This window comes from Chlorocebus sabaeus, chromosome 9, assembly GCF_047675955.1.
Source record: "Chlorocebus sabaeus isolate Y175 chromosome 9, mChlSab1.0.hap1, whole genome shotgun sequence".
Classification (NCBI taxonomy): Eukaryota; Metazoa; Chordata; class Mammalia; order Primates; family Cercopithecidae; genus Chlorocebus; species Chlorocebus sabaeus.
Window position 1 is genome coordinate 126989797 of NC_132912.1, and position 24070 is coordinate 127013866.

At 43.0% G+C, this 24070-nt stretch overlaps 1 protein-coding gene across 3 annotated transcripts; it reads right to left on the bottom strand.

Annotated features, from left to right (window-relative positions):
• Positions 1-515: 515 nt before the first annotated feature.
• OAT (ornithine aminotransferase) lies at positions 516-22841 on the bottom strand. Of its 3 annotated transcripts, XM_073019436.1 has the most exons (12): positions 22756-22841; positions 18259-18345; positions 16068-16152; positions 15495-15720; positions 11587-11811; positions 11389-11484; positions 8306-8433; positions 6657-6779; positions 5809-5937; positions 4622-4735; positions 3737-3881; positions 516-1315 (listed from the first exon to the last, which is right to left on the bottom strand). In XM_073019436.1, the coding sequence occupies exons 4-12, from the start codon at positions 15691-15693 to the stop codon at positions 1155-1157; spliced, it is 1320 nt and encodes a 439-aa protein (XP_072875537.1). In that variant the 5' UTR covers positions 15694-15720; positions 16068-16152; positions 18259-18345; positions 22756-22841; the 3' UTR covers positions 516-1154. The 3 variants fall into 3 exon arrangements, with proteins under 3 accessions (XP_072875537.1, XP_007962526.1, XP_007962527.1); XM_007964335.3 differs by lacking the exon at positions 16068-16152; XM_007964336.3 differs by lacking the exons at positions 16068-16152; positions 18259-18345.
• Between the last annotated feature and the right edge of the window lie 1229 nt (positions 22842-24070).

Sequence of the window (24070 nt, forward strand, 5' to 3'; positions counted from 1 at the left end):
ACTGCAGCCTGGGTGACAGAGACAGACTCTGTCTCAATAAATAAATAAATAAATAAAAACTAAATTATCAGGCCCAGAGAGGCGTTAGAATGAAACTGTAGTCAGGTCACTCTCTCCCAAGCTAAACAATTATCTCTTGAAACCAAGTATCTATCAAATGCCATATACCCTCCAGTTCAACAGCTACAGCCAATCACTAACCAAGGTTAGTTCTGTAAACCAATGAGAATTCCTGACAAACAAACAGCCAATCACTAACCAAGGTTAGTTCTGTAAACCAATGAGAATTCCTGACAAACAACTTTCGTAATCACCCCTCACCTTGTGTCAGTAGAGGGCATGAGAGCAGCCGATCTATCCTTTTTCCTTTAAAAAATGTTCTCTGGAGAACTCTCCAGGGCAACCTGGAAGTGTGTCCCGAGCTGCAGCCCCCAGCCTTGGCCCACCCAAACATTCTGTATTAATTTTGCCTCAGCTTCTTCTTTTTAAGGTTAAAACTCATCACAAAACAGACATCTGAAATATAAGCTTTATTTTAAATTTAAAGAAATATTGAAAATAAACATTTTTTACAAATTATAATCAAGCACTCAAAACAATTTAAGAATGTTAAACACTAATTCTTAATTCAAAATAATGACTTCCATAGAATACAACCCTGGTGTTGGCCAATATGAAGTTTACTTAATGCTAGTATTTTATATACACTTAACCATTAATCCTTCCTAAAATTCAATAACAATGATTTCATTTTATAAGGTGAAGCCTTTTATGTAACACCCCAGAGATAACTTTTTCAAATATGAAACACTTATACCAGTGAGGAAATTATAAAAACATATATAAATTATACTGAAGAACTTGATTTAGAGGCTGTCTGTATATAGATGCATTTCACTTAGAAAGTACACATGCACATCAAAACACTTTCACTGAATATATATGCCATTACATTCTCTTAGTTATGTTACAAAGCAAATAGCAGGTTCAGAAACGTTGTTCTATTATGTATCAACTGAAAAAAATATATATTCAAAAAAAAAAGTTTTTGAAGACTCATGGGAGTGGAATGTGCCCGCATTAAGAACAAAGCTTTTACAGGACCACCTGTCTCCAGCTGGCTCCCCGGGACCACTGAAAACAGCTGGCTACCCTCAGAAAGACAAGATGGCCTTGTTAATAATTTCAATGGACTCTCGAAGCTCATCCTCCTTGATCACCAGCGGAGGCGCAAACCTGATGATGTCACCATGGGTTGGCTTGGCCAGAAGTCCATTATCTCGAAGTCGTAGACACACCTTCCAAGCATCACAATCTAAAGAAAAATAGTAAAACATACATGCTCAAAGATAAATGTTTAAACATCCCTTGCCATATGTATGGGCAAAGTGCAGCCCAGCAAAACAAAATTCCCAGAACTTGCTCAAATAAGGGAAGCTTGGGCTGGGAGTGGTGGCTTACACCTGTAATCCCAGCACTTTGGGAGGCCGAGGCGGGCAGATCACAAAGTCAAGAGATCGAGACCATCCTGGCCAACATGATGAAACCCCATCTCTACTAAAAATACAAAAATTAGCTGGGCGTCATGGCGCGCACCTGTAGTCTCAGCAACTCAGGAGACTGAGGCAGGAGAATCGCTTGAACCCAGGAGGTGGAGGCTGCAGTGAGCAGAGGTCACGCCACTGCACTCCAGTCTGGTGACAGAGCAAGATATCATCTTAAAAAAAATTAAAAAAAATAAAAAAGGAAGGGAAGCTTGGAGTTGCAAGCTTGGTTTGTTTTTACTCCTAAAAGTGAAGTTACTTTTCACTTTTCAGCAAGCACATAACTAGGTTTGAATGATATGATTAGACATATCATAGTGTTTCATAAATGAAAAAGATCAGGCCAAAAAAAAAAAACAAAAGTGCTAAGGCTGCTGTATTAATCACACAAGGAACTAATGCAAAAGAACTTGGGTATGGGCTGGGCATGGTGGCTCACACCTGCAATCCCAGCACTTTGGGAGGCCGAGGTTGGCAGATCACAAGGTCAAGAGATCGAGACCATCCTGGCCAACATGGTGAAACTCCACCACTATTAAAAATACAAAAATTAGCTGGGCGTGGTGGCACACACCTGTAGTCCCAGCTACTCAGGAGGCTGAGGCAGGAGAATCACTTGAACCCAGGAGTGGAGGTCGCAGTGAGCCAAGATCACGCCACTATACTCCAGCCTGGTGACAGACACTCAAGCCCCACAGAGCGAGACTCTGCCTCAAAAAACAAATAAATAAAATAAACAAATAAAATTTTAAAAAAGAAAAAAAGGAACTTGGGTATGAAACAGATGATTAACTAACATAAAATAGGCAATACTCAAAACCCAGTGAACACTACACATTCTGAAAAGGGACTCACTTCCTGAGCTCAACATTTTATGGCTACGATTCTCAACCTGGCTACACATCAGAATCACCTTAAAGGCTATTGCTAATGCCCGTGCCCCACCCCAGATGCGTCAAATCAGAATCCCTGGGGTAAGGCCAGGCTTTGACTCATTTTTTTAAAAAGCTCCCCAGGTGATTCTTTAAGTGCAGCCAAGGTTGGGAGGTTGGAATCGTTGCTTTAAAAGGAAGAGTTATCACAAGAATATCCAGCAAGGAACACTTAAGGGTTATAAAGGATGTACTAAAACACCCAATTAAGTGACAGCCAGCATTACTTTTCTTATTGACACCATCACTGTCACTCATGTCATTGTTACTGCTGCTCCTATAACCTCTACTGACACAAAGCATGAAAGCGAGGGAGGGAAGGAGAGCGAAGAGGACATTTTCTAGTCCAGACTCACCAACAAAAAAACTTGAACTCTCTAAATACCGCCTGACTAACTTAAGGCAGAAAAACAAATGTCTTAAAGGAACAAGAGTCAAATTGGTTAAATGTGCCTTCATTTAGAAAACAGCTATATTTTTTATACTCTTAATGTAATTATAAATCAGACAATAATCTATCTAAAAGGCTTGGTCATTATGTCAGTCAACAGTTTCAAACAGAACCAACAACCAATTAAAATCCCAAGTATAGCCGGGCGCGGTGGCTCATGCCTGTCATCTCAGCATGTTGGGAAGCCGAGGCGGGCGGATCATGAAGTCAGGAGACAGACCATACTGACCAACATGGTGAAACCCCATCTCTACTAAAAATACAAAAACTACCTGGGCATGATGGCATATGCCTATAATACCAGCTACTTGGGAGGCTGAGGCAGGAGAATCACTTGAACCAGGGCACTGGAAGTTGCAGTGAGCCAAGATAGCACCATTACACTCCAGCCTGGCGACAGAGCAAGACTCCATCTTAAAAAAAAAAAAAAAACAAGTGTGGCCAGGCGTGGTGGCTCACGCCTGTAATCCCAGCACTTTGGGAGGCCAAGCCAGGCGGATCACAAGTTCAGAGTTCGAGATCAGCCTGGCCAACATGGTGAAACCCCGTCTCTATTAAAAATACAAAAATTAGCCAGGCATGGTGACATGCACCTGTAATCAATCCCAGTTACTCAAGAGGCTGAGGCAAAGAACTGCCCAAACCCAGGAGGCAGAGGCTGCAGTGAGCCAAGATCGCACCACTGCACTCCAGCCTGGAAGACAGAGCAAGACTGTCTCGAAAAATAAATAAATAAATAAAATAAAATACCAAGTGTATTTTAGGTCTTTCTAAAAAAATTATCTTGAGTAAAAGTTTTATCTCCATACCTTTGGTTTCTTTAATAACAATGGCGTTTAATAATCCTTTTCCTCTTACGGCAGTTACAACATCAGAAGGTAGCTTCATGAGTTCATTTCTCAAGATAATGCCCAATTTTTCTGCATTTTCAGCAAGGTTTTCTTCTTCTAAAACCTACATTTTAAAAAAAATTATATAAATGTTAAGACTGTCCTTTTTTTTGTTGTTCTTTGGAGGACAACGGGGACTGTAAGCACAGGAAAAACATGACTAAAGACCAGAGGAACTTAACCTTCATTGCTATTTTTCAAAGCCTGTATTAATTTCTAATTAAACATACACTAGCTCAGAGCCTTGCTTTCGTCACAAATCTATTACCAATCATTCATGGCAAAATAAGGATTAAAGTTTATTTAATCCAACTCACATACTGTCATTAATTGAATACATCAATGGAGGAAATGTAATTCTTAAACTGCAATAGTTTCTTCCCCTCCACAAAGATCTATCCTCAGAGATTACATAATAATTGTATGCCTTCAGCAGGCACTTAAAAAAATCGGCCTGAAAACATTATAAATCCACACTTAAAAGAAGACTTGCTTGCTAAGCAAAATGACAGGGCTGGTAGGTGGGTCACAGTTGAGAGTTCTGTGAGGGCCAGCAAGGGCCGAAGAACCCTAAGCACCAGGTGTCTGTGAACTCAGGAAGCCCATGGAAGAAATCCAGTCTACTAGGCCAAGTTAAAATTACTTTTTGAGAATATCTTGTTCCTAAAATTTTTCCTCTGTACTTCATGTCTTCTAATATTTGGCATTCTTATTGAATGTCTTATTATACCAGTGAGCCCAAATTAAAAATCACCTCAACATTGCTTTAAAGAATAGACACTGTGTGGCTGTATCAGTTTTTACCTCAAGGGCTGCGATGGCCACTCGGCAGCCTAGTGGATTGCCACCATATGTGGATCCATGCTCCCCCGGTTTAATGGTCAGCATTATGTCATCATCACATAGCACTGCCGACACCTGAAAGACAGTCAATTCACCACGTCATTTCTCAGCACTAAGCATTCTACTAAGCATTCTTACCCCCAGAGTCTCGCTGTCACCCAGGCGGGAGTGCAGTGGCGTGATCTCAGCTCACTGCAATCTCTGCCTCCCGGACTCAAGCAATTCTCCTGCCTCAGCCTCCCAAGTAGCTGGGATTACAGGCGCCCACCACCACACCACACATGCAATTTTTTTTTTTTTTTTGTAGTTTTAGTAGAGATGTGGTTTCACCAAGTTGGCCAGGCTGGTCTTGAACTCATGACCTCAGGTGATCTGCCTACCTCAGCCTCCCAAAGTGCTGGGATTCCAGGCGTGAGCCACCGCACCTGGCCAAGAAGCTGATACTTAATGACTTCAACAAGAGTTTACATCTGCCAGCCTGAAACTACTGGCAACAAACTAAGTCATACCCTAAAACATTACAAATACTTTAGGTACAAATGGCACAAAACAATATACTTTTGCAACTAAAAGAGAAAAGCTATTTCTGCAATGATGTAATTCCACAATTCCTTCCAACGTCAAGATGAAATGCTTTGTTTAAATGCTTAAAAAACAAAGTTGAGCAACTCTTTTTAGCAAAAGTTTTGTCTATTCAGCAAAACCATCTATACTTCAGAGACCTCTGATACAGTAACAATTACTGGCTCTGAAAGGCAAACCCAAGACATGAACTACAACAAACATTAATTTTTTCAGTCTCTATGTTCACCAGTCATGGTTTTAAACAATTAGTAATATGCCATGCTTCTGAACACTGGAAAAAAGGACAGGAGTCTACAGGAGTCCTTTGAGAGTAAATTGTTTCCACCCAAATCCAATGTCATAGCAAATTCCAATGCACACTCAATTCTTCAGGCAATAAGTAAGTGGGTCACACACTGGTACCTTAAATGTTTTTATTACAGATATTCCAAGTGGCCTACAGCACACTTGGTAAAATCAAACCATCTGAAAGGCATTATTGTCACAATCAGCTGATGTATAAATACTTTAGGGGTATATTTTACAAGAGTAGGAAATGGAAAGAGGGGGGACATGAAACTTACAGGGTATAAGCCCCCAGAAAGGGCCTTTCCAAGGAGGACTATATCAGGTCTGACATTTTCATAATCAACAGCCAGCCATCTACCAGTTCTGGCCAATCCTGTCTGTATTTCATCAGCAATAAACAGAACCTATTGGGGAAAAAAACTTAACTCCATTAGTGATCATTTTCATTTCCACAGGGAAAATAGCCATCTTTATTTCACTGTTCCCCCACCAACAATAAATGTGTAACTCTGATGTGCCCTCGGATTTGTAAAAACTACACACACAATTTGTAAAAACTACACACACAATTTCAAGACTATTTTTATGAGAATCCTGTAGACTACACACACAATATCAAGACTATTCTATGAGAATCCTGCAGACTCACCAACTATTTCCTTTGTCAGGCCACTATCTCCCTAAAGGCCCATTCTGCCCTGCTCTACACAGTGAAACGGTGCTGATGCAAAGCTGAGGGTTTTGTATGGCTTTTCTGGACATAACTACCCTCTGGGAGCAAATTAATTTATTTGTTTATTCCACAAACATTTAATATGTGACAAGAACTCGCCAATGGTAAATAAAATATACTACTATCAGCCCTGGGAGAAAGCAGGAGAGAATACAACAAAGGGCTTGCAGGGGCTCACAGTGAAAGGCTCTTAGAGCAGCGAGGAAGGAAATGCTGTTAAGGCCAAATCTGCAGCTCCGCACCGGGCCCAGGACAAGGCCAGAGACAGGAAAAAGTCGTTTCTAAGCACTAGAAAGTACTAAAGCTCTTAGAATGCCATCGCCCTCTAGTGGAAACTAATGTAAGGGCAGGAGCCCATTCAGTCTTATCACAAACAGCAAACGTGACAACCTGGTGCCTGGTGCAGAGCTCTCGCACTCCCATTAGGTAACCTGGATCCGGAACAACAACGCCTGCTTCACCCTGAATTGGTTCTACCATGAACGCAGCCACATTTGGATCCTGAAGAGCACGCTACAAAAGAAATAGGAATAGGTTTTAATAATATTCTTTCTACCACACTTGGAAATCTGAAAGCATACACCACACATATTTTCTATGAAGTATGCAAAACAAGTTTTTGCACTAACATAAATTCTGACTTCACAAGAATTTGAAGTGGAAGACTTCAAATTCACTGCCATTCAATTATCAGAAGCTCCAAATACTTCACCTTTAAGTTACACTAGCCTACATTTCCTTTTTTGCCTCATTCTGTTGCCCAGGCTGGAGTATAGCGGCACAAACAGGGCCCACTAAAGTCTCAAACTCCTGGGCTCAAGGTGATCCTCCTGCCTCAGCCTCCCAAGTAGCTGCGCACCATGCCCAGCTAATTTTTTATTTATTTTGGTTTTTTATTTCTTTTTTGGAGATAGAGTCTCACTCTGTCACCCAAGCTGAAGTGCAGCGGCACGATCTTGGCTTACTGCAGCCTCTGTGTTCTGGGTTCCAGCAATTCTTCTGCCTCAGCCTCCCAAGTAGCTGGGATTACAGGCGAACACCACCACACCTGGCTAATTTTTTTTGTATTTTTAGTAGAGACAGGGTTTCACCATGTTGGCCAGATTCATCACAACTCCTGACCTCAAGCAATCTGCCTGCCTTGGCCTCCCAAAGTGCTGGGATTATAGGCGTGAGCCACCGTGCCTGACCTTGATTTTTAAATTTTTTTGTAGAGACAGGCTCTCCCTATGCTGCCCAGGCTGGTCTTGAACTCCTAAACATAAGTGCTCCAGCCCTGGCCTCCCAAAGCACTGGGATTACAGGCATGTACCACCATGCCCAGCCTGTTTTCTAATATATAAATGTAGTATGAATTAAATCTGGCTGGGCACAGCAGTTCATGCCTGTCACCCCAGCACCTTGGGAGGCCAAGGTGGGCAGATCACTTGAGGTCAAGTGTTCGAGACCAGCCTGGCCAACAGGGAAAAACCATGTCTCTAAAGCAAATAGAAAAGTGAGTTGGGTGTGGTGGTGTGTGCCTGTGGTCCCAGCTACTTGGGAGGCTGAGGCAGGAGGATTACTTGAACTCAGGAGGCGGAGTTTGCAGTGAGACGAGATTGTGCCACTGCACTTCAGCCTGGGTGATAGAGTGAGACTCTGTCTCAAATACAGAAATTAATTACTTAAATTAAATCTAAAGTAAATAGCCTTTTAAACCCAACTTAAGGCTTTCTTTTAAAGTCTTCCACTTCATAATTTTAAAAAGCTAGCTAAAAACAGAAATTTTACCTAGCAAGTAAAAGCAGGTATACCCAAGTTAATTGTTATGAAGGACACACATCTAAAGCAGCTGGCGGACTCTACAGAGTAGATCACAGAACTCAGCTTTCTCTGTGTTGGAAACTAATTGCTCGCTACTGAGAACAAGTCTGAAATCGTGGCCTAACTTAAGTGAGATAAATTTGCATTACTGTCATATAATGTATTTTGAATTCATATATTCAACAGCTTTAATTTCTATTCACAATGAGCTAAGCACCATGACGCTAGTGAAATACCTCCAGTGCAGGCAGATCATTATAGGGAATGATGTCGAATCCCGGCATAAATGGTCCAAAACCATCGTAACTGGTCGGGTCTGTGGAACTGGAGATAGCAGACAACGTCCTACCCCAAAAGTTTCCAGCTAGAAAGGAGAAACAAACAGCGATTATTTCAAAGAAACCCAAAATTCAATAAGCACTATCCCCACAAAACACCACAAGAAGTTTGACTCAAAAAATAATCAAGGGTTTGCTTTAGTGCACCTTCAGTGGGCTTTCAATTGTTAAAACAAAGTCTGATATTAAACACCATACCTCCTATGACACAAGACCACTAGGTCTGGCCTTGTAATTCCTATTTTAGTCTTTTCTCTCTACTGAGCCTCTTGACTGGAATATATAGCCCCTGAAGTTAGATAACTTACTTTTCTTTCAATAATCCCCAACCCAGTAACAAGCCCTAACAATTGAGGTAATTGAGGTCTTCAGTGCATGCTTTCTAGAGAAGGTGCATTTATGATACTTATATGAGAAAGAGAATATCCTTCACAATTAGCAGTTTTCCTTTCAAAACTCCAATACTGGAGGCTAACAACAGAATGCATTTCCAATTTCATTTGGAGAAAAGATCTTCAAGCAATCCAAACATGCTTCCATTTTGCCTTCCTTGATATTACAATCCTTTATGATGCTAAATGACAGAGGTTTCCCTTTCTTCTGGAACATTTTTTATCTGTTAATAAAGGTGACTGAGGATCTACTATGTGAGGCATTGTTTTAGATGTTGGGGAATAGGCCGGGCATAATGGCTCACGTATGTAATCCCTGCACTTTGGGAGGCCGAGGTGGGCAGATCACCTGAGGTCAGGAGTTCAAGACCAGCCTGGCCAACACGGTGAAACTCCATCTCTACTAAATATACAAAAATTAGCCAGGCACAGTGGTGCACACCTGTAGTCCCAGCTACTCAGGAGGCTAAGACACGAGAATCGCTTGAACCCAGGAAGCAGAGGTTGCTGTGAGCCGAGATCACACCACTGCACTCCAACCTGGGTGATAAAGCAAGACTGTCTCAAAAAAAAAAAATAATAATAATAATAATAATAATAAAGATGTTGGGGAAGCCAGGTGCAGTGGCTCACGCCTATAATCCCAGCACTTTGGGAGGCCAAGGCAGGTGGATCACCTGAGGTCAGGAGTTCAAGACCAGCCTGGCTAACATGGCAAAACTCTGTCTCTACTAAAAATACAAAAATTAGCTGGGCGTGGTAGTGGGCACCTATAATCCCAGCTACTCAGGAGGCTAAAGCAGGAGAATCACTTGAACCCTGGAGGCGGAGGTTACAGTCAACCAAGATTGTGCCATTGCACTCCAGACTGCAGACTAGGTGACAAGAGTGAAACTCCGTCTCAAAAAAAAAAAAAAAAACATTGGGAAATAGATCAGGATCACAACTGGCAAGATTCCTGTCCTCAGGGAGCTTCCTTTCTAGTAGGGAAAAAACACTTAACATAAACCAGTAAAGCAAGTGAGCTGGATAGTTTCAGAGAGGGTTAAATTCAAGAAGGAAAGACACCATGTAAAATGACAGGTTGGGAGTTTGTGACATCATGAATGTTTTTATCTTCTTACCATCTCTGCCAGCAGCAACTCAATTAATCAGTGCTGGATTATCGTATTTTGGCTTCATCTTGTTCTAATTACTATTCTTGCAAAGCGTCTTTCACCAGCATCCCTTACCTACAAGTAGTCTCTTCTTTTACTTGTCCACAAACAATAGCACATTGATTTTGACTAGGTTTGTTCAAGAAGAAATGCACTGATTAGACTATAAGCCTATTTTCTTTCCCCTGCCTAGCCTCAGGAACCTCATCCTTGGTCACTTACCCTGCAGGTATAAGGGACTTACAGTTAGGGACAGTCTTCCTCTGTCTCTCCACCCCACTGACTCACCAGCTTCTTTCAATACTCAGGTGAAAACATCTTTGCACCCTTTGCTATTAAGAAAGAGACTGGACACAGTCTATAAGAATGAAAATCACCAGAAACACCATTTTTGTTTGCAAGAGACAGTTATGTTGTCCTACAATGAAAGCACAAGATTTTTAAATGGCAAGTTCCAGAGTTTTGCAAAGATTTCTTCTTTGGGAATACCAATCTGTCCCCTCAATTACCAATTACCTCTGGCCTTCAGTTGAACTCTGGATTCTATTACGTTATAGGGTTTATCATTTAACTGCATGTGTTCACAAGGCAGAATATTTAATGATTTCAATGATCACAAGAATGAACTTTGACCATTATAGCGACAAATCTATACATACCTGTTTTTAAAAAAATAAAGCTTAAAAAACAAGTGAACATCATATAAAGAATCCAACAGTCAAACTACATCTACTCAATTAATTACCAGTCTCCCTAACCAAAATTCAAGTTATTCCTTTCAACCAGTCCCAGAAGCCTAACAAGGGCAACTCCAAGCCTCCTCTTTCCAACAGCTTCTAAGAGGAACATGGCATAACAGCACCTCCAACAAACCACAGTCTACGTAGGCCATGGCCCCACACTAACTTCACCCAACCCCAGCACCCAACACAAACCCTCCACCAGTAAGACTATCTAATTAACTGGATAACTGCTATAAAAAAAATCTGACAGGCAAATGAGAGGAATAGGGAGTTCAGAAAGAGAAACCCATACATGAAGAAATAATCTCCAAGAAGAAGAAATCCCTCATTAATTGTTATGAAACATTCAGCAAGTACGTACCATGTACTAGGCAAAACATATTACAAGTATTTCATCAGTAAATTAAAACAATAAATTACATATATAATGTTTTTATATATAAAATATATAAATGTGTGTGTGTATATATATTTTTTATTTTTTTTTATTTTTTTTATTTTTTTAATTTAAATAGAGACAGGGTCTCCCTATGTTGCCCAGAAGGCTGGTCATGAACTCCTGGGCTCAAGGAATCCTCCTGTCTTGGCCTCCCAAAGTGCTAGGATTACAGACATGAGCCACCACACCTGGCCACAGTAAATTATATTGTATGTTTCAATCATAGAAGTTAATATTTAATTTCACATACCTGCAAAAACAATCTTTGCTTTGTATTTCTGAATACCCTTCACGGTATAGCCCCACCTACGAGCTAGCTTACAGGCAGTCTCTCCAGCCTCCACTCCTATCAGGAGAGAAAAATGTTCGGATTTTTTTAAATGTTAAACAATCAAAAAATAAAAAGGTTATTTTTGAGGGTATTTAACAAAAAAGGGAAACATTTTACCTGTATTCATAGGAAGAACTTTGTGGTAGTTGAAAAGTTTAGTAATATACTCCTCATATTCACCAAGTACGTTATTATAGAAAGCTCTAGATGTTAAGGTCAATTTGTCCACTTGACTCTTCAGAGCATTCACAATCTTGGGGTGACAATGCCCTTGGTTGACAGCACTGTAAGAACTCAGGAAGTCAAAATATTTTCTGCCTTCTACATCCCATAAGTAAATACCTAAATATATAAGAAAGGAAAATTATTTTAGACAATTACTATGTGGCATGAAGTCCAAAGATTAAGAGTGCTAGGAAGCCCGCTGAATGCCTACATATGAACCTCTATTTATATATTTGTAGCTATATATATACATAGTTATAGTTATATATAGTTATATGTAGTTATATATATATATAGTATTTATATATTTGTAGTTAAAGCTTGTTTTAGCTCAGGCATAATAAACTTTGATTTGTAAGGAATTATTAAGAACTGTATTTTGTCTGCCTGGCTTCAAAATACACATTTAACAAAAATAACACAAAAAGGTTATAAACTGTGGAGTAAAACCTTTACCTAATTCTAAGATTTAGGACCCAAAATTAGAATTTAAGAGGAGAAGTTAGGCCGGGAGCCATGGCTCCCGCCTGTCATCCTAACACTTTGGGAGACCAAGGCAGGGATCGCTTGAGCCCAGGAGTTCCAGATCAGCCTGGACAACACAGCAAAATCCCTGACTCTATAGAAAAATGCCGGGCATAGGTATGGTCCCAGTTACAGAGATTGAGGTGGGAGGATTGCTTCAGCCTGGGAGGTAGAGGATCCAGTGAGTTGAGATTGTGCCACTGCACTCCAGCCTGGGCACCAGAGCAAGATCCTGCCTATAAATAAAATAAAATAAATAAATAAAATTTTAAAATAAAAAAGCAGAAGTTATACATAACAGACAAAAATTATGAGAAATAGTCTATAATAACCCTTAGGATGGAAAAAAAAATTGTAAATCATGTGTCTGATAAGATCTAACTTCCAGAACTCTTACAACTCAATTTCAAAAGGACAAACAACCCAATTTAAGAAATGAGGAAAAGCCGGGCGCGGTGGCTCCCGCCTGTAATCCCAGCACTTTGGGAGGCTGAGGCGGGCAGATCACAAGGTCAGGAGATCGAGACCACGGTGAAACCCCATCTCTACCAAAAATACAAAAAATTAGCTGGGCACGGTGGCGGGCCCCTGTAGTCCCAGCTACTCAGAAGGCTGAGGCAGGAGAATGGCGTAAACCCAGGAGGCGAAGCTTGCAGTGAGCCGAGATCGCGATCGTGCCACTGCACTCCAGCCTGGGTGACAGAGTGAGACTCCATCTCCAAAAAAAAAGAAAAAAAAAAAAAAAAGAAATGAGGAAAGACTTGAATAGCTGTTTCTTCAAAGAAGATATACAAATGGCTAAGAAACACATGAAAAGATGTACAACGTCACTAATCATTAGGAAAATGCAAGTTAAAACCATAATGAGATACCATCTCACACTCCCTGAGATGGTTATAATTTAAAAAACCAGTTTTGACAGGATCTGAAGAAATTGGCACTCTCATACATTGCTAGTGGGAAAGTAAAACAATGTTGCCGTGTCATGTAATATGAAACAGATTTTCCACAGTTCAAAAGAAGATATGTCTATAATACTGGCACCAAATAAAATACAGGCAAATGACAAAAATGTGTGATACTCTTATATTGTCATTTTCTGGTACAAAGCTAAGTAATAAATTTTGGTTTTATTTGGTTAAGGCTGTTATTTATTCCAAATTATAGATTAAATCACCATTTGGCAACTATCACAGTAATCATTTATTCAGGCAAGAATCATTAGTGGATGCTAAAATTGTGCGTAAAACTTCATGAGTAACTGGGTATTTACAGAGTTTTACACTCTGTCCCCACAAGATACTTAACACAAAGGGAAAGAAGACCAAGACACCCAAGAAGAATTGAGGAACTGTTCTGGGTTACAGAAAACTAAACATGACAACTGAATGCAACTCATCAGAGGTTTTTCTTTTGTTATAAAAGAGAACAAACAACATCTGGATTAGGTCTCCAGACTCACGGTGCTGTACCAGTGTTAAGTTCTTGATTTTTACAATTACTCTATGGTTATAAAAGAGAAAGTCAGCTGGGCACGGTGGCTCACAACTGCAATCCCAGCACTGTGGGAGGCTGAGGCGGTAGGATCACTTGAGACCAGGAGTGCAAGATCTCCCTAGGCAACATGGCAAAATCTAATCTCTACAAAAAATAAGCCAGGCATGGTGGGGCACACCTGTAGTCCCAGCTACTTGGGAAGCTAAGGTGGGAAAATCACCTGAAGCCAGGAGTTCCAGGCTACAGTGAGCCATGATCGCACCACTGTACTCCAGCCTGGGCAACAGAATGAGACCCTATCTCAAAAAGTCATTGTGTTTTAGGAAAGACACACTAAGTATCTATGGGTAAAGAAATGTCATGTGGCAGGGCGCGGTGGCTCACGCCTATGATCCCAGCACTTTGGGAGGCTGAGGCGGGTGGATCACCTGAGGTCAGGAGTTCAAGACCAGCCTGGCCAACATGATGAAATCCTGTCTCTACTAAAAATACAAAAATTAGCTGGACAAGGTGGTGTGGACCTGTAGTCCCAGCTACTTGGGAGGCTGAGGCAGGAGAACCACTTGAACCCAAGAGGTAGAGGTTGCAGTGTGCCGAGATCACACCACTGCACTCCAGCCTGAACGACAAGAGTGAAACTTCTTATCAAAAAATAAAAGAGACGTCATGTACGGCCAGGCGTGGTGGTTCACACCTGTAATCCCAGCACTATGGGAGGCCGAAGCGAGTGGATCACCTGAAGTCACAAGAGTTGGAGAGCAGCCTGGCTAACATGGTGAAACCCCATCTCTATTAAAAACACAAAAATCAGCCAGGTGTGGTGGCACATGCCTGTATCCCAGCTACTTGGAGGCTGAGGCGTGATAATTGCTTTAACCCATGAGGCAGAATTTACAGTGAGCTGAGATCGTGTCACTGCACTCCAGCCTGGGCAACAAAGCGACGCTCCGTCTCAAAAAAAAAAAAAAAAAGGGAGAGTCATGTCTGCAACTTCCTCTCAAAACAGGTCAGAAAACAATGTACAATATGCAGGCGTGGGAGGGCAGAAAAGAAGGAAGTGAACACACTAAGACCAAAGCAGTAAAAAGTTAGCACTTGGAAAATCTGGGAGAAGAGTAAAAGAAAAATGTTAGTACTACTTGTTACAACGTTTCTTAAGTCTAAAATTACGCCAAAATAAAAGTTAAAAGAAAAAAATGACAGCAATATGACCATACTTTCCTTATTTCTCTTGCATTCCCTCTTGGTAAGGTCCACATGGCAAAGACAATGGTTCCTCTTTGAAGCCTCCATAGCACCTAACACGGCAGCACTAGACACTCAATAAATGAATTAACTGGCCGGGTGCAGTGGCTCACACCTGTAATCCCAGCACTTTGGGAGCCCAAGGTGGGAGGATCACAGAGTCAGGAGTTCGAGACCAGCCTGGCCAACACGGTGAAACCCCATCTCTACTAAAAATACAAAAATTAGCCGGGTATGGTGGCGCATGCCTGTAGTCCCAGCTACTCAGGAGGCTGAGGGAGGAGAATCGCTTGAACCCGGGAGGCGGAGGTTTCAGTGAGCCCAGATTGTGCCACTGTACTCCAGACTGGGTGACAGAGTGAGATTCCGTCTCAAAAAAAAAACAAAACAAAACCAAAAAAAAAGAATTAACTGTGTCTGCAATATATACATTAAATACATCTAGAAAAATGTATATTGAGAAAATATGGAAGCAATTTTTTTTTATAAAAGGTTTCAAGAAAAGGGAAGAGACAGATTAATTTGAAACGTACCTTTTCCTCTCTCCAGGGCTACAGGTAAAGGATGGTAGTTGTGCGCACCATACTTATATTCCCTTTCAAAAATGTCTTCAGAGGTTGGAGGGCCTTGGACTGTTTTTTTTGTTGCAACAGATGTAGCAGAAGCCACTGAAGAATGAACTCCGCGACTAAGTACAGCAAACCTCTGCAAATGTGCTAGTTTGGAAAACATTGTGTCCTTCAAGCAGAAAAACCAGATCTGTCCAAAGAAAAGAGAATGCATTAAGAGTGAGAATCCTTGGCTTATGCCTATAGTCTTAACACTTTGGGAGGCTGAGGCCAGAGGATCACATAAGCCCCAGAGTTTGAGACCAGCCTGGGCAACACAGCAACACTCCATTACTACAAAAAATTGAAAAATTAGCTGGGTGTAGTGGTGTGCACTTGTAGTCCCAGCTACTTGGAAGACTGAGGTGGGAGGATTGCTTGAGCCTGGAAGTTGAGGCTGCAGTGAACTGAGATTGTGCCACTGTACTCCAACCCGAGAGACAGAGTAAGGCCCAGTCTCAAGAAAAAAAAAAAAAATGGCCAGGCGCAGTAGCTCACATCTGTAATTCCAGCACCTCGGGAGGCCAAGACGGGAGGATTGCTTGAGCCAAGGAGTTAAAGACCAGCCTGGGCAACACAGTCTCTATAAAAGAAAAAAAAAGAGTGAGAATCTTGAGTCAGGTGTGGTGGATTGTGCCTGTAGCCCCCAGCTGCTCAGGAGGCTGAAGCAGGAGGATCACTTGAGCCCAAGAGTTTGAGGCCAGCCTGGGCAACAGAGTGATACCCTGTCAATCAGTCAATCAATCAACCAATCAGTAAGAGTGAGACTCTTTCCAGAGCTAATGCACTGTGTGTTGACCGAATACCTACTAAACACTAAGTATTTGTTAAGCGCCTACCACAGTTCAATACCATCAGGCACGATGCTATGAGACAGCTACAACCGTAGGGCAGAGACCAGAGGCAGGGAGACCAAATCAGAGAAGATTGCCAGAAACTAGGCATGGGGCAGGAGACAGAGGGACTGGCAACTCGTTTGTCCTTGTATATGGAGAGTGAAGCAATTAAGGTAGAATTTGGTTTCTACCAAAATAAAAGGGACCATCCTAAAATAAAAACAACAGGTGTGGAGAGGAAAAAGTTGACTTCTGGGGTATGGGAATTGTTTAACACCAAAGATCTAAACTACAAAAAGTCAAATCTTTTTTTTTTTTTTTTTTTTTCTCCCGAGGGTGGGGAGGACAGGGTCTCGCTCTGTCATCCAGGCTGGAGTGCAGTAGTATGATTACGGTTCACTGCAGCTTCAATCTCCCTGACTCAAGCAATTACCTGACCTCAGCCTCTCTAGTAGCTGGGACTACAGGCAGGCACCACCACACCCAGCTAATTTCTGTATTTTCCGTAGAGATGGGGGTCTTGCCATGTTTCCCAGACTGGACTTCAACTCCTGGGCTCAAGCAATCCGCCCACCACGGCCTCCCAAAGTTTTCGAATTAAAGGTGTGAGCCACTGTGCCCAGCCTAAAATCTTTTATTTAGCCACAAATACCTAAAACTTCTGTAGGTCAAATTTATCATAAATAAAGGTGAAAGGCAAAAAGACTAGGAAAAGAATGCTAACTTATAATAGCTTTAAAGTGTTCACAGTAAGTTGAATTAGACCAAACACATACATACATACATAAATACACACATACACACACACACACACATATATATGAGATTCCCAAACAAAACAATCTATTCTGCTAGGATGGTTGTTTCTACAAAACTTATCCTCAAAAAATTGTAGCGTAAAAGCTATTGTTGGCTGGGTGCAGTGGCTCATGCCTATAATCCCAGCACATTGGGAGGCCGAGGCAGGCGGATCACCTGAAGTCGGGAGTTTAAGACCAGCCTGACTAACATGGAGAAACCCCATCTCTACTGAAAATACAAAATTAGCCAGGTGTGGTGGTGCATGCCTGTAATCCCAGCTACTCAGGAGGCTGAGGCAGGAGGATCACTTGAACCTGGGAGGCCGAGGCTGCAGTGAGCCAAGATTGCACCATTGCACTCCAGCCTGAGCAACAAGAGTGAAACTCCGACTCAAAAAAAAGGAAAAAAAAAAAAAAAAAAGCTATTGTTAGCAAAAGGTAACTGAGAACTACAGAGTGTCAAACTACAAACCACAATCTGTTACTTGTATGAGCCTTAAAGTCTAAACATCACTGAGCAGGCTGCTGTTTACCCTGCCGCCCCATCACATAAGGCAGAGTCAGGGCTACTCTCCCAGTCATCCCCAGCCCTAAAACCAGCCCCTCCACAAGGCTTCACATACCTCTTTGTACCCAATTTACCATTAAGCATCCTGATAAGCCATGAAGTAAAAACTAAACTATGAAGGAAACTAACAATTAAAAGGAAATTAGAGCATGTGCATAGGAATCACCTCTGGAAGGAAAAAAAAAAAAGCTTAAAGATAAATTCATGATTAGGAGAAAGCTGCTAAAAACTAGGCATACTTATTCTATCTATACTTACTTTCTAAAAGACTAGTTAATTCATGTTTCAACAGAAGTCTACCAATGACAAGTCAAACCATGTATAATCTCACAGCACTCTTGATTTGAGCTGCCAAATTAGCAAAACATAATACTCGGAGTTTGGCTTACTTCCCTTTAAACTTGGCACTACCCAGTAAATCCAGCATGTTCAGGAATTTGCAATTACTAAACAAAATCCAGCACTCCAGTTTGCCAAAGACTCACCGACTATTTTTTCTTCCCACGGTTCAGACCAGAATACAGATTTTTAACCCACAATCCAGGGACAGTCTGCAGAGAGCCCAAAATATCCTGAAATAAAATGCAGAATTATATGCAGACTCATATTTTTCCAAGAAGGTGGTCCATAACTTTCATCAGACTTTATCTCAAAGGGGTAGGTACCAACAATCAAAAAAAAAGTGATGTAAGAATTATCAAACTGGAAGTAGCTGCTAGCAAAAATGTCTAATCGTACCATACAGAACTTCCCCAAAATACTACTGCAAAGTCTAAAATACTCATATATGATTTCCTTCTTGGGCTCTTTATGCTTTACTCAGTATGAATTATTTGATCAACTAAAAAATTAGAACATTAATTTTTGCCTATCAAATTAGCAGTAAAACACTCAGGCAACACTTAGTGGTGCTCTAAACTGTAACAACTTTCTAGGGCCAGGCACAGTGGCTCACGCCTATTATCCCAGCACTTTGGGAGGCCAAGGCAGATCACTTGAGCCCAGGAGTTAAAGATCATGGGGAGACCCTGTCTCTATAAAAAATACGAAAACGAGCCAGGTGTGGCGGCGTGTACCTGTAGTAACAAGTACTCAGGAGACGAAGGTGGAAAGATCTCTTGAGCCTTGAGTTCTGGGCTGCAGTGAGCCACGATCTATGCCACCAGCACTCCAGCCTGGGCAATAAAGTGAGACCGAGTCTCAAAATATATATATATCTTGAGATTATCTAAATTCAATATTCTTATTTTATATAAAAGTTATCTGCACAGCTAATTTCCAACAGAAATGGAATGAAAAATTCATTTACCTGTCAAGTTTAGGCAGTTTTATTAAAGAATAACTGGTGATAAAATAATAACATTCAAAACATTACGAATACTCATTCTCAAGGTTTTTGCTTCGTTTCGCTTACAGATGGAGTCTCAGCTATGTTGCCCAAGTTGGCCTCAAACTCGAGGGATCCTTCTGCCTCAGCCTCAGGAGGAGATGGGACCACAGGCGCACACCACTGGGTCAGCTATTCTTAAGGTTTTTAAGATGAAGTCTGGATATTTAATTCGATTGGGAAAGGTCAGAAACTCGATGCGCCATGACGTATCAAAATCCTGTAAACGCATTTCTATTAAAGAACCTTCTGTGTTCAAGTTACTGTGCTTGGCACTGTATGAGAAATCTTACAGCAGAATTAAGATGGACTTAAAAATAGCCAACATCAATAATATCTTCTTCCCCAAAGGTTTCAAAACCAGGAGAATCAAGTGGAAAATACAGAGTTTGGAGACCGGGATTTTAAATTCTGTCTGTGGTTCTTAAGAGTAACTCTGGGTGATGTTGTCAATCTTTCTGAGCTTCAATTTCCCCATTTGTAAAATGAGGTTGAAGCGTTACTGAGGATTAAATGGGTTAATGTTATTGTGCCAAATCCAGCACAAAATGGCCACTCAGTTCCCTTTTGCCCTTAAAACTAGCCAATTTCTGAAATATCAGAATCAACAGTGCCATGATTTCTTTTTAAAACTATTTAAAAAGACACACACACACACCATTTTTCAGTTGATAAAAAATTAGAAAACACAGACAAGAAAATTACCTGCAATTTTACACTTGCATGATAATCACTAACATTTGGTTATTTTTTCTATGCATAGTTAGCATCCGCATTAGCTTTTCTTTCACCCTTCCCTATAGAAGTTACTATTTAAGTCCCTCCTAAAGACTCCCCGGGACTGTGCAGACTTGTAACGGGTCCTAACACTTCAGGCCACTTGTTTTTATGCCTGTAAGTCTATACTCTAACCTCCTTTAAAAAACAGTAAAATTCACTTTGCATTCCTAGAACCTAGCCCAGGTTGGGCATCCTGTGGGCCTTTGTCAAATAAACGACGTCAGTCTTACTTAGGACTCCTGAGGGAGTCAAGGTAGCAAGTGATCAAGACTATGGGATCACCTATTCCTGACCAAGTTGAGTCTAACTCTAAGAGGGGGTGTTCACTGTCTGACCTCATCTAGAAGAACTCATCTCTTCATCAAGAGTTTACTTCATTAGATCTAATGGCCTTTAAAGGTCAAAATAATGTGTTCCAGGTTGCTATCATGCATCTACCTGAGGCCCATACTCAGGTCCCGGAAATGAGAACAAATTGCTCTTGGCAAGCTAGAATTCTAACACTGAAGGTTTCATCCACATAATTAACAGAGTCCTTCAGGCTACCATTACTCTCTCCATCTAGCCCATCCATCTACATTAGAACATACCTAGAGTAGAATTTCCACAAAAGGCTGCATTTTGAAGTTAATTTAGCCTACACTCTTAAAAACTATTTTCTTACTCTAAAAGAATAGTCAGTGTAAAGTCATCCAAAAGCCACTTAAAATATTCAACTTGAGGAGTAAATTTGTTCTTGCTATTTTGACAAATATTTACTTTTCCTGAGGTAACCATTCACAAACACAGGCCTTTTAAAAAAAAAAAAAAGTTCTACCAACAGAGGTCTCTTTTACGTAATCAGTATTCTGGCTAAAATTCAAGTCAAGTGCATCATTGGCAAACAACTAGTTTTACTACTCAGAAAGGATTGGGGTCAACTACAGCACATCCTCCACACACATCCAAATTCGGTGCTTTCATCGCTATTTGTAAATGTTTGAGATTTGACTGGTCCTCAAGAACTCACTAAAGGGCATAAAATATGCACACAAATAACTGTAATAAGGGCAAGCTATGGCATAATACAAATTAAGACAGTTGCTTTGAAGGAAAAAAAATGTCTTTTAAAAATGTTTACTATTTAAAGTTATACTGGGTTTTCTTTGGGAGGGGGGATGCAACACTAATCTTAAACACCATGAAAAACTGCAAACCCAAAACTATAAGCTTTTTTTTTTTTTTTTTTTTTTTGAGACGGAGTCTGTCGCCCAGGCTGGAGTGCAGTCGCATGATCTCAACTCCCTGCAAGCTCTGCCTCCCGGATTCAAGCAATTCTCCTGCCTCAGTCTCCCAAGTAGCTGGGATTCCAGGCGCGCACCACGATGTCTGGCTAATTTTTGTATTTTTAGTAGAGATGGGGTTTCATTCACCATGTTGGCCAGGCTAGTCTCAAACTCCTGGCCTCAGGTGCTCTGCCTGCCTGGGCCTCCCAAAGTACTGGGAGCACACAGGTGTGAGCCACTGTGCCTGGCCAAAAATAAGCTTTTTAATTTAACTCTTGTTTTTATGAAAAGATTCATCTAAAGACAGAACCAGGATACTCTAGTGAAAGGAGTCCATTGTCATTTCACATGGATAAGAGTGATGGATTACAATCTAAAGAACAGTTCCGGGGTTAACTGAAAGAACTGGCTTATCCACAGAAACCCTTTCAATCCCAGACGAAGAAATTTAGAATTTAGAAACTGAACATTAGTCATTTCTTAAGGTAAAGCCACTTCATTCCAAAGCCATTCTCTTTTCCTCCTTATCACTGTAATTTATCTAAGAGGTAAAACTGAACACCAAAAACGTAAGATGTAGACTGACAAAAGGAGACGGTGGGTCACAGGGCGAGTGCCCAGGTGACTTCGGGCCTCAGTCCTCTCGCCAGCAAAGGGCAGACAATGACCGCTCCCGTCCGGCCCGGGAAGGCGACCGAGGAAAGGCACCGGTCAGGCCCATCTACTGATGCTCAGCAGGATTTGCAAAAAGCCCTCAAAGCGAGGTTTTCATGCTGAAAGTCCTGTTGCCCCCCCCCCCCCATCCCCCACTATCTAATTAACCTGCACATTACTGTAAGGAAGGTTCTGCTTCCGTAATTTTCTTTATTGCGACAGAAGCTGGAGAAAAAAAATCATAGGCTGGAAGAGGGGAGCGATGGGCAGGCCGATCTGCAGGGCGCAGAAGTAGGCCAGGAGGACCCAGCCCTCAAAGGCTGCATCAGCGCCCCCGCCGCGTGACCAGGGCCACCTGTTTACTGCACAGCTCCCCCGTCCCCAGAACGCAGCCTCCCCGCCGACCCCAGGAATCGAGAGTGCCCGAAGGCCTCCTCCCCGGAACCCCGGGGCGCCTCGGGGTCTCCGGGCCGGGTGAGCCGAGTCCTGGCCTCCACAGGCCGCGAGCGCAGGGGGCGGCGGCTCCGCCTGGTCTGGCAGGCGGAGCTGCCACATCCTCAGCCTCTCCCTGCCACCCGCCCCACCCGCCCGCCCGTCGGCCGCTCTGGGCTGGAACCAGTACTCTGGCCTGCAAGCCGTGGGGTGCCACGCCCCTGCCACCTGAAGATGCGCGCCTGCCGGCGACTCCAGGGCGCCCGGGTCCGAGCCGCCCGCAGAGTAAACCGGCCGCGGAAGCGGCACTCGTTCCCCGGCCGAGGCCCAGCGCGCCCCCTCAGCCAGCATCCCCAGAACCCCGACCGCGGCCACCCCGAGCCCGCCCGCCTCCCCCGCCGCCGTCAGGGAACCCCGGCCAGGGCCCAAGCCAGAGCCCCACGACTGCGGCGCCGGGGCGGTACCTGACGGCGCCTGAGTACAACCCGCGACACGCGGCGTCTACGAAGCGCAGCCGCGACGCCAGCGCGTCACTGCAACTTAAAGGCTGATTCCGTCCCGCCCCCAAGTCGCCCTCGCCGCTCACTGGCTGGGGCGGAGGGCAGGGCACCAATCGCGTGGGCCCCGTCCTCCGCCCCGCCTTCCCGGCCGCGCATCAGGGATTTTTGCTCCTCCCGCGGGTTGTATCCGCGCTCGCGCCTCCTGAGCCCGCCGGCCTGTATCTGAGCTCAGGCACCTCGGTCGCCTCCTCTGGCGGGACGAGAAGGGTCATTGTCTGTCCTTGCTGACTGGAAGACTGAGGCCCGAAAAGGAAGTCTGTTGGGCCCCCTGCGCGGGCCGGGTGTGGCTGGAGACCGAGAGGCGTGAGGCTGGACCGCCCGCCCTGTGCTCCCGGAGGGAGGGACCAGCCCCAGCTCTGCCCAGCCACAGCTGCGGGAGCCCCATGCCCTTGAACCCTGATGCGCTGCGCAGCTTAGTTGTACCTCTGAATCCACCTCCAAAAGTCGTCGCTGCTTATGGAAAACACACTGTCCACCTGTTCGCAGCTGCTGTCAGATAATTGAGTGGCAGCAACCTACTCAGAGTACAGATTTGCCTGTGGTGCCCTCTGCAACCGATTATTAAATTCAGAACACAAAATAGATATTCCGGGACAATCTCATGTTAGAATTGGAAGGGACTTGGATTTCACTTAGCCCACAACATTTATGTTAAATATTGGAAAACAGAGACCCAGAGAGGGAAAGCGACTTAACCCAGTCATCCAACAGTAGGGGCAGTCTGTTCCTGTATGCCCCTCGCCACCCCTCTCAGAGGGCAGGCGCTGGCAGCTGCCGGCACCACATTCCATTAAACCACAGTGACCAGTCAGGGGGCCCAGCTGGAAACAGAGGGCACACTCCAATGTGAACGTGTCCTAAAACGCGGTGGTGGGGGCCCGTGGCTCACGCCTGTAATCCCAGCACTTTGGGAGATCGAGGCAGGAGGATTGCTTGATCCCAGGAGTTCCAGACCAGCCTGGGCAACACAGTGAGATCCCGTCTCCACAAAAAAATTAAAAATTAATCTGGTGTGGTGGCACACCTATGTTCCTAGCTAATCCAAAGGCTGAGGTGGGAGGATCACTTGAGCCCAGGAGGTTGAGGCTGCAGTGACCTATGATTGCACCACTGCACTCCAGCCTGGGCAACAAAGCAAGACCATCTTAATCAACCAATCCATCAATCAGTGTAGGCAAGTAAACCACAAGGGATGGAGAAATAACCAGGATCTCATGCA

What these genes read in the sequence shown, in the direction of transcription:
- OAT (XM_007964336.3), bottom strand. Translation starts at nt 15,693, where the DNA reads ATGTTTTCCAAACTAGCACATTTGCAGAGGTTTGCTGTACTTAGTCGC. An exon ending in AGCAAAGATTGTTTTTGCAG is followed by an intron (nt 8,434 to 11,388) that starts GTATGTGAAATT and finishes TCTCCTTTCTAG; the next exon opens with CTGGAAACTTTTGGGGTAGG. An exon ending in AGCTCTGCACCAGGCACCAG is followed by an intron (nt 5,938 to 6,656) that starts GTTGTCACGTTT and finishes TTTCCCCAATAG; the next exon opens with GTTCTGTTTATTGCTGATGA.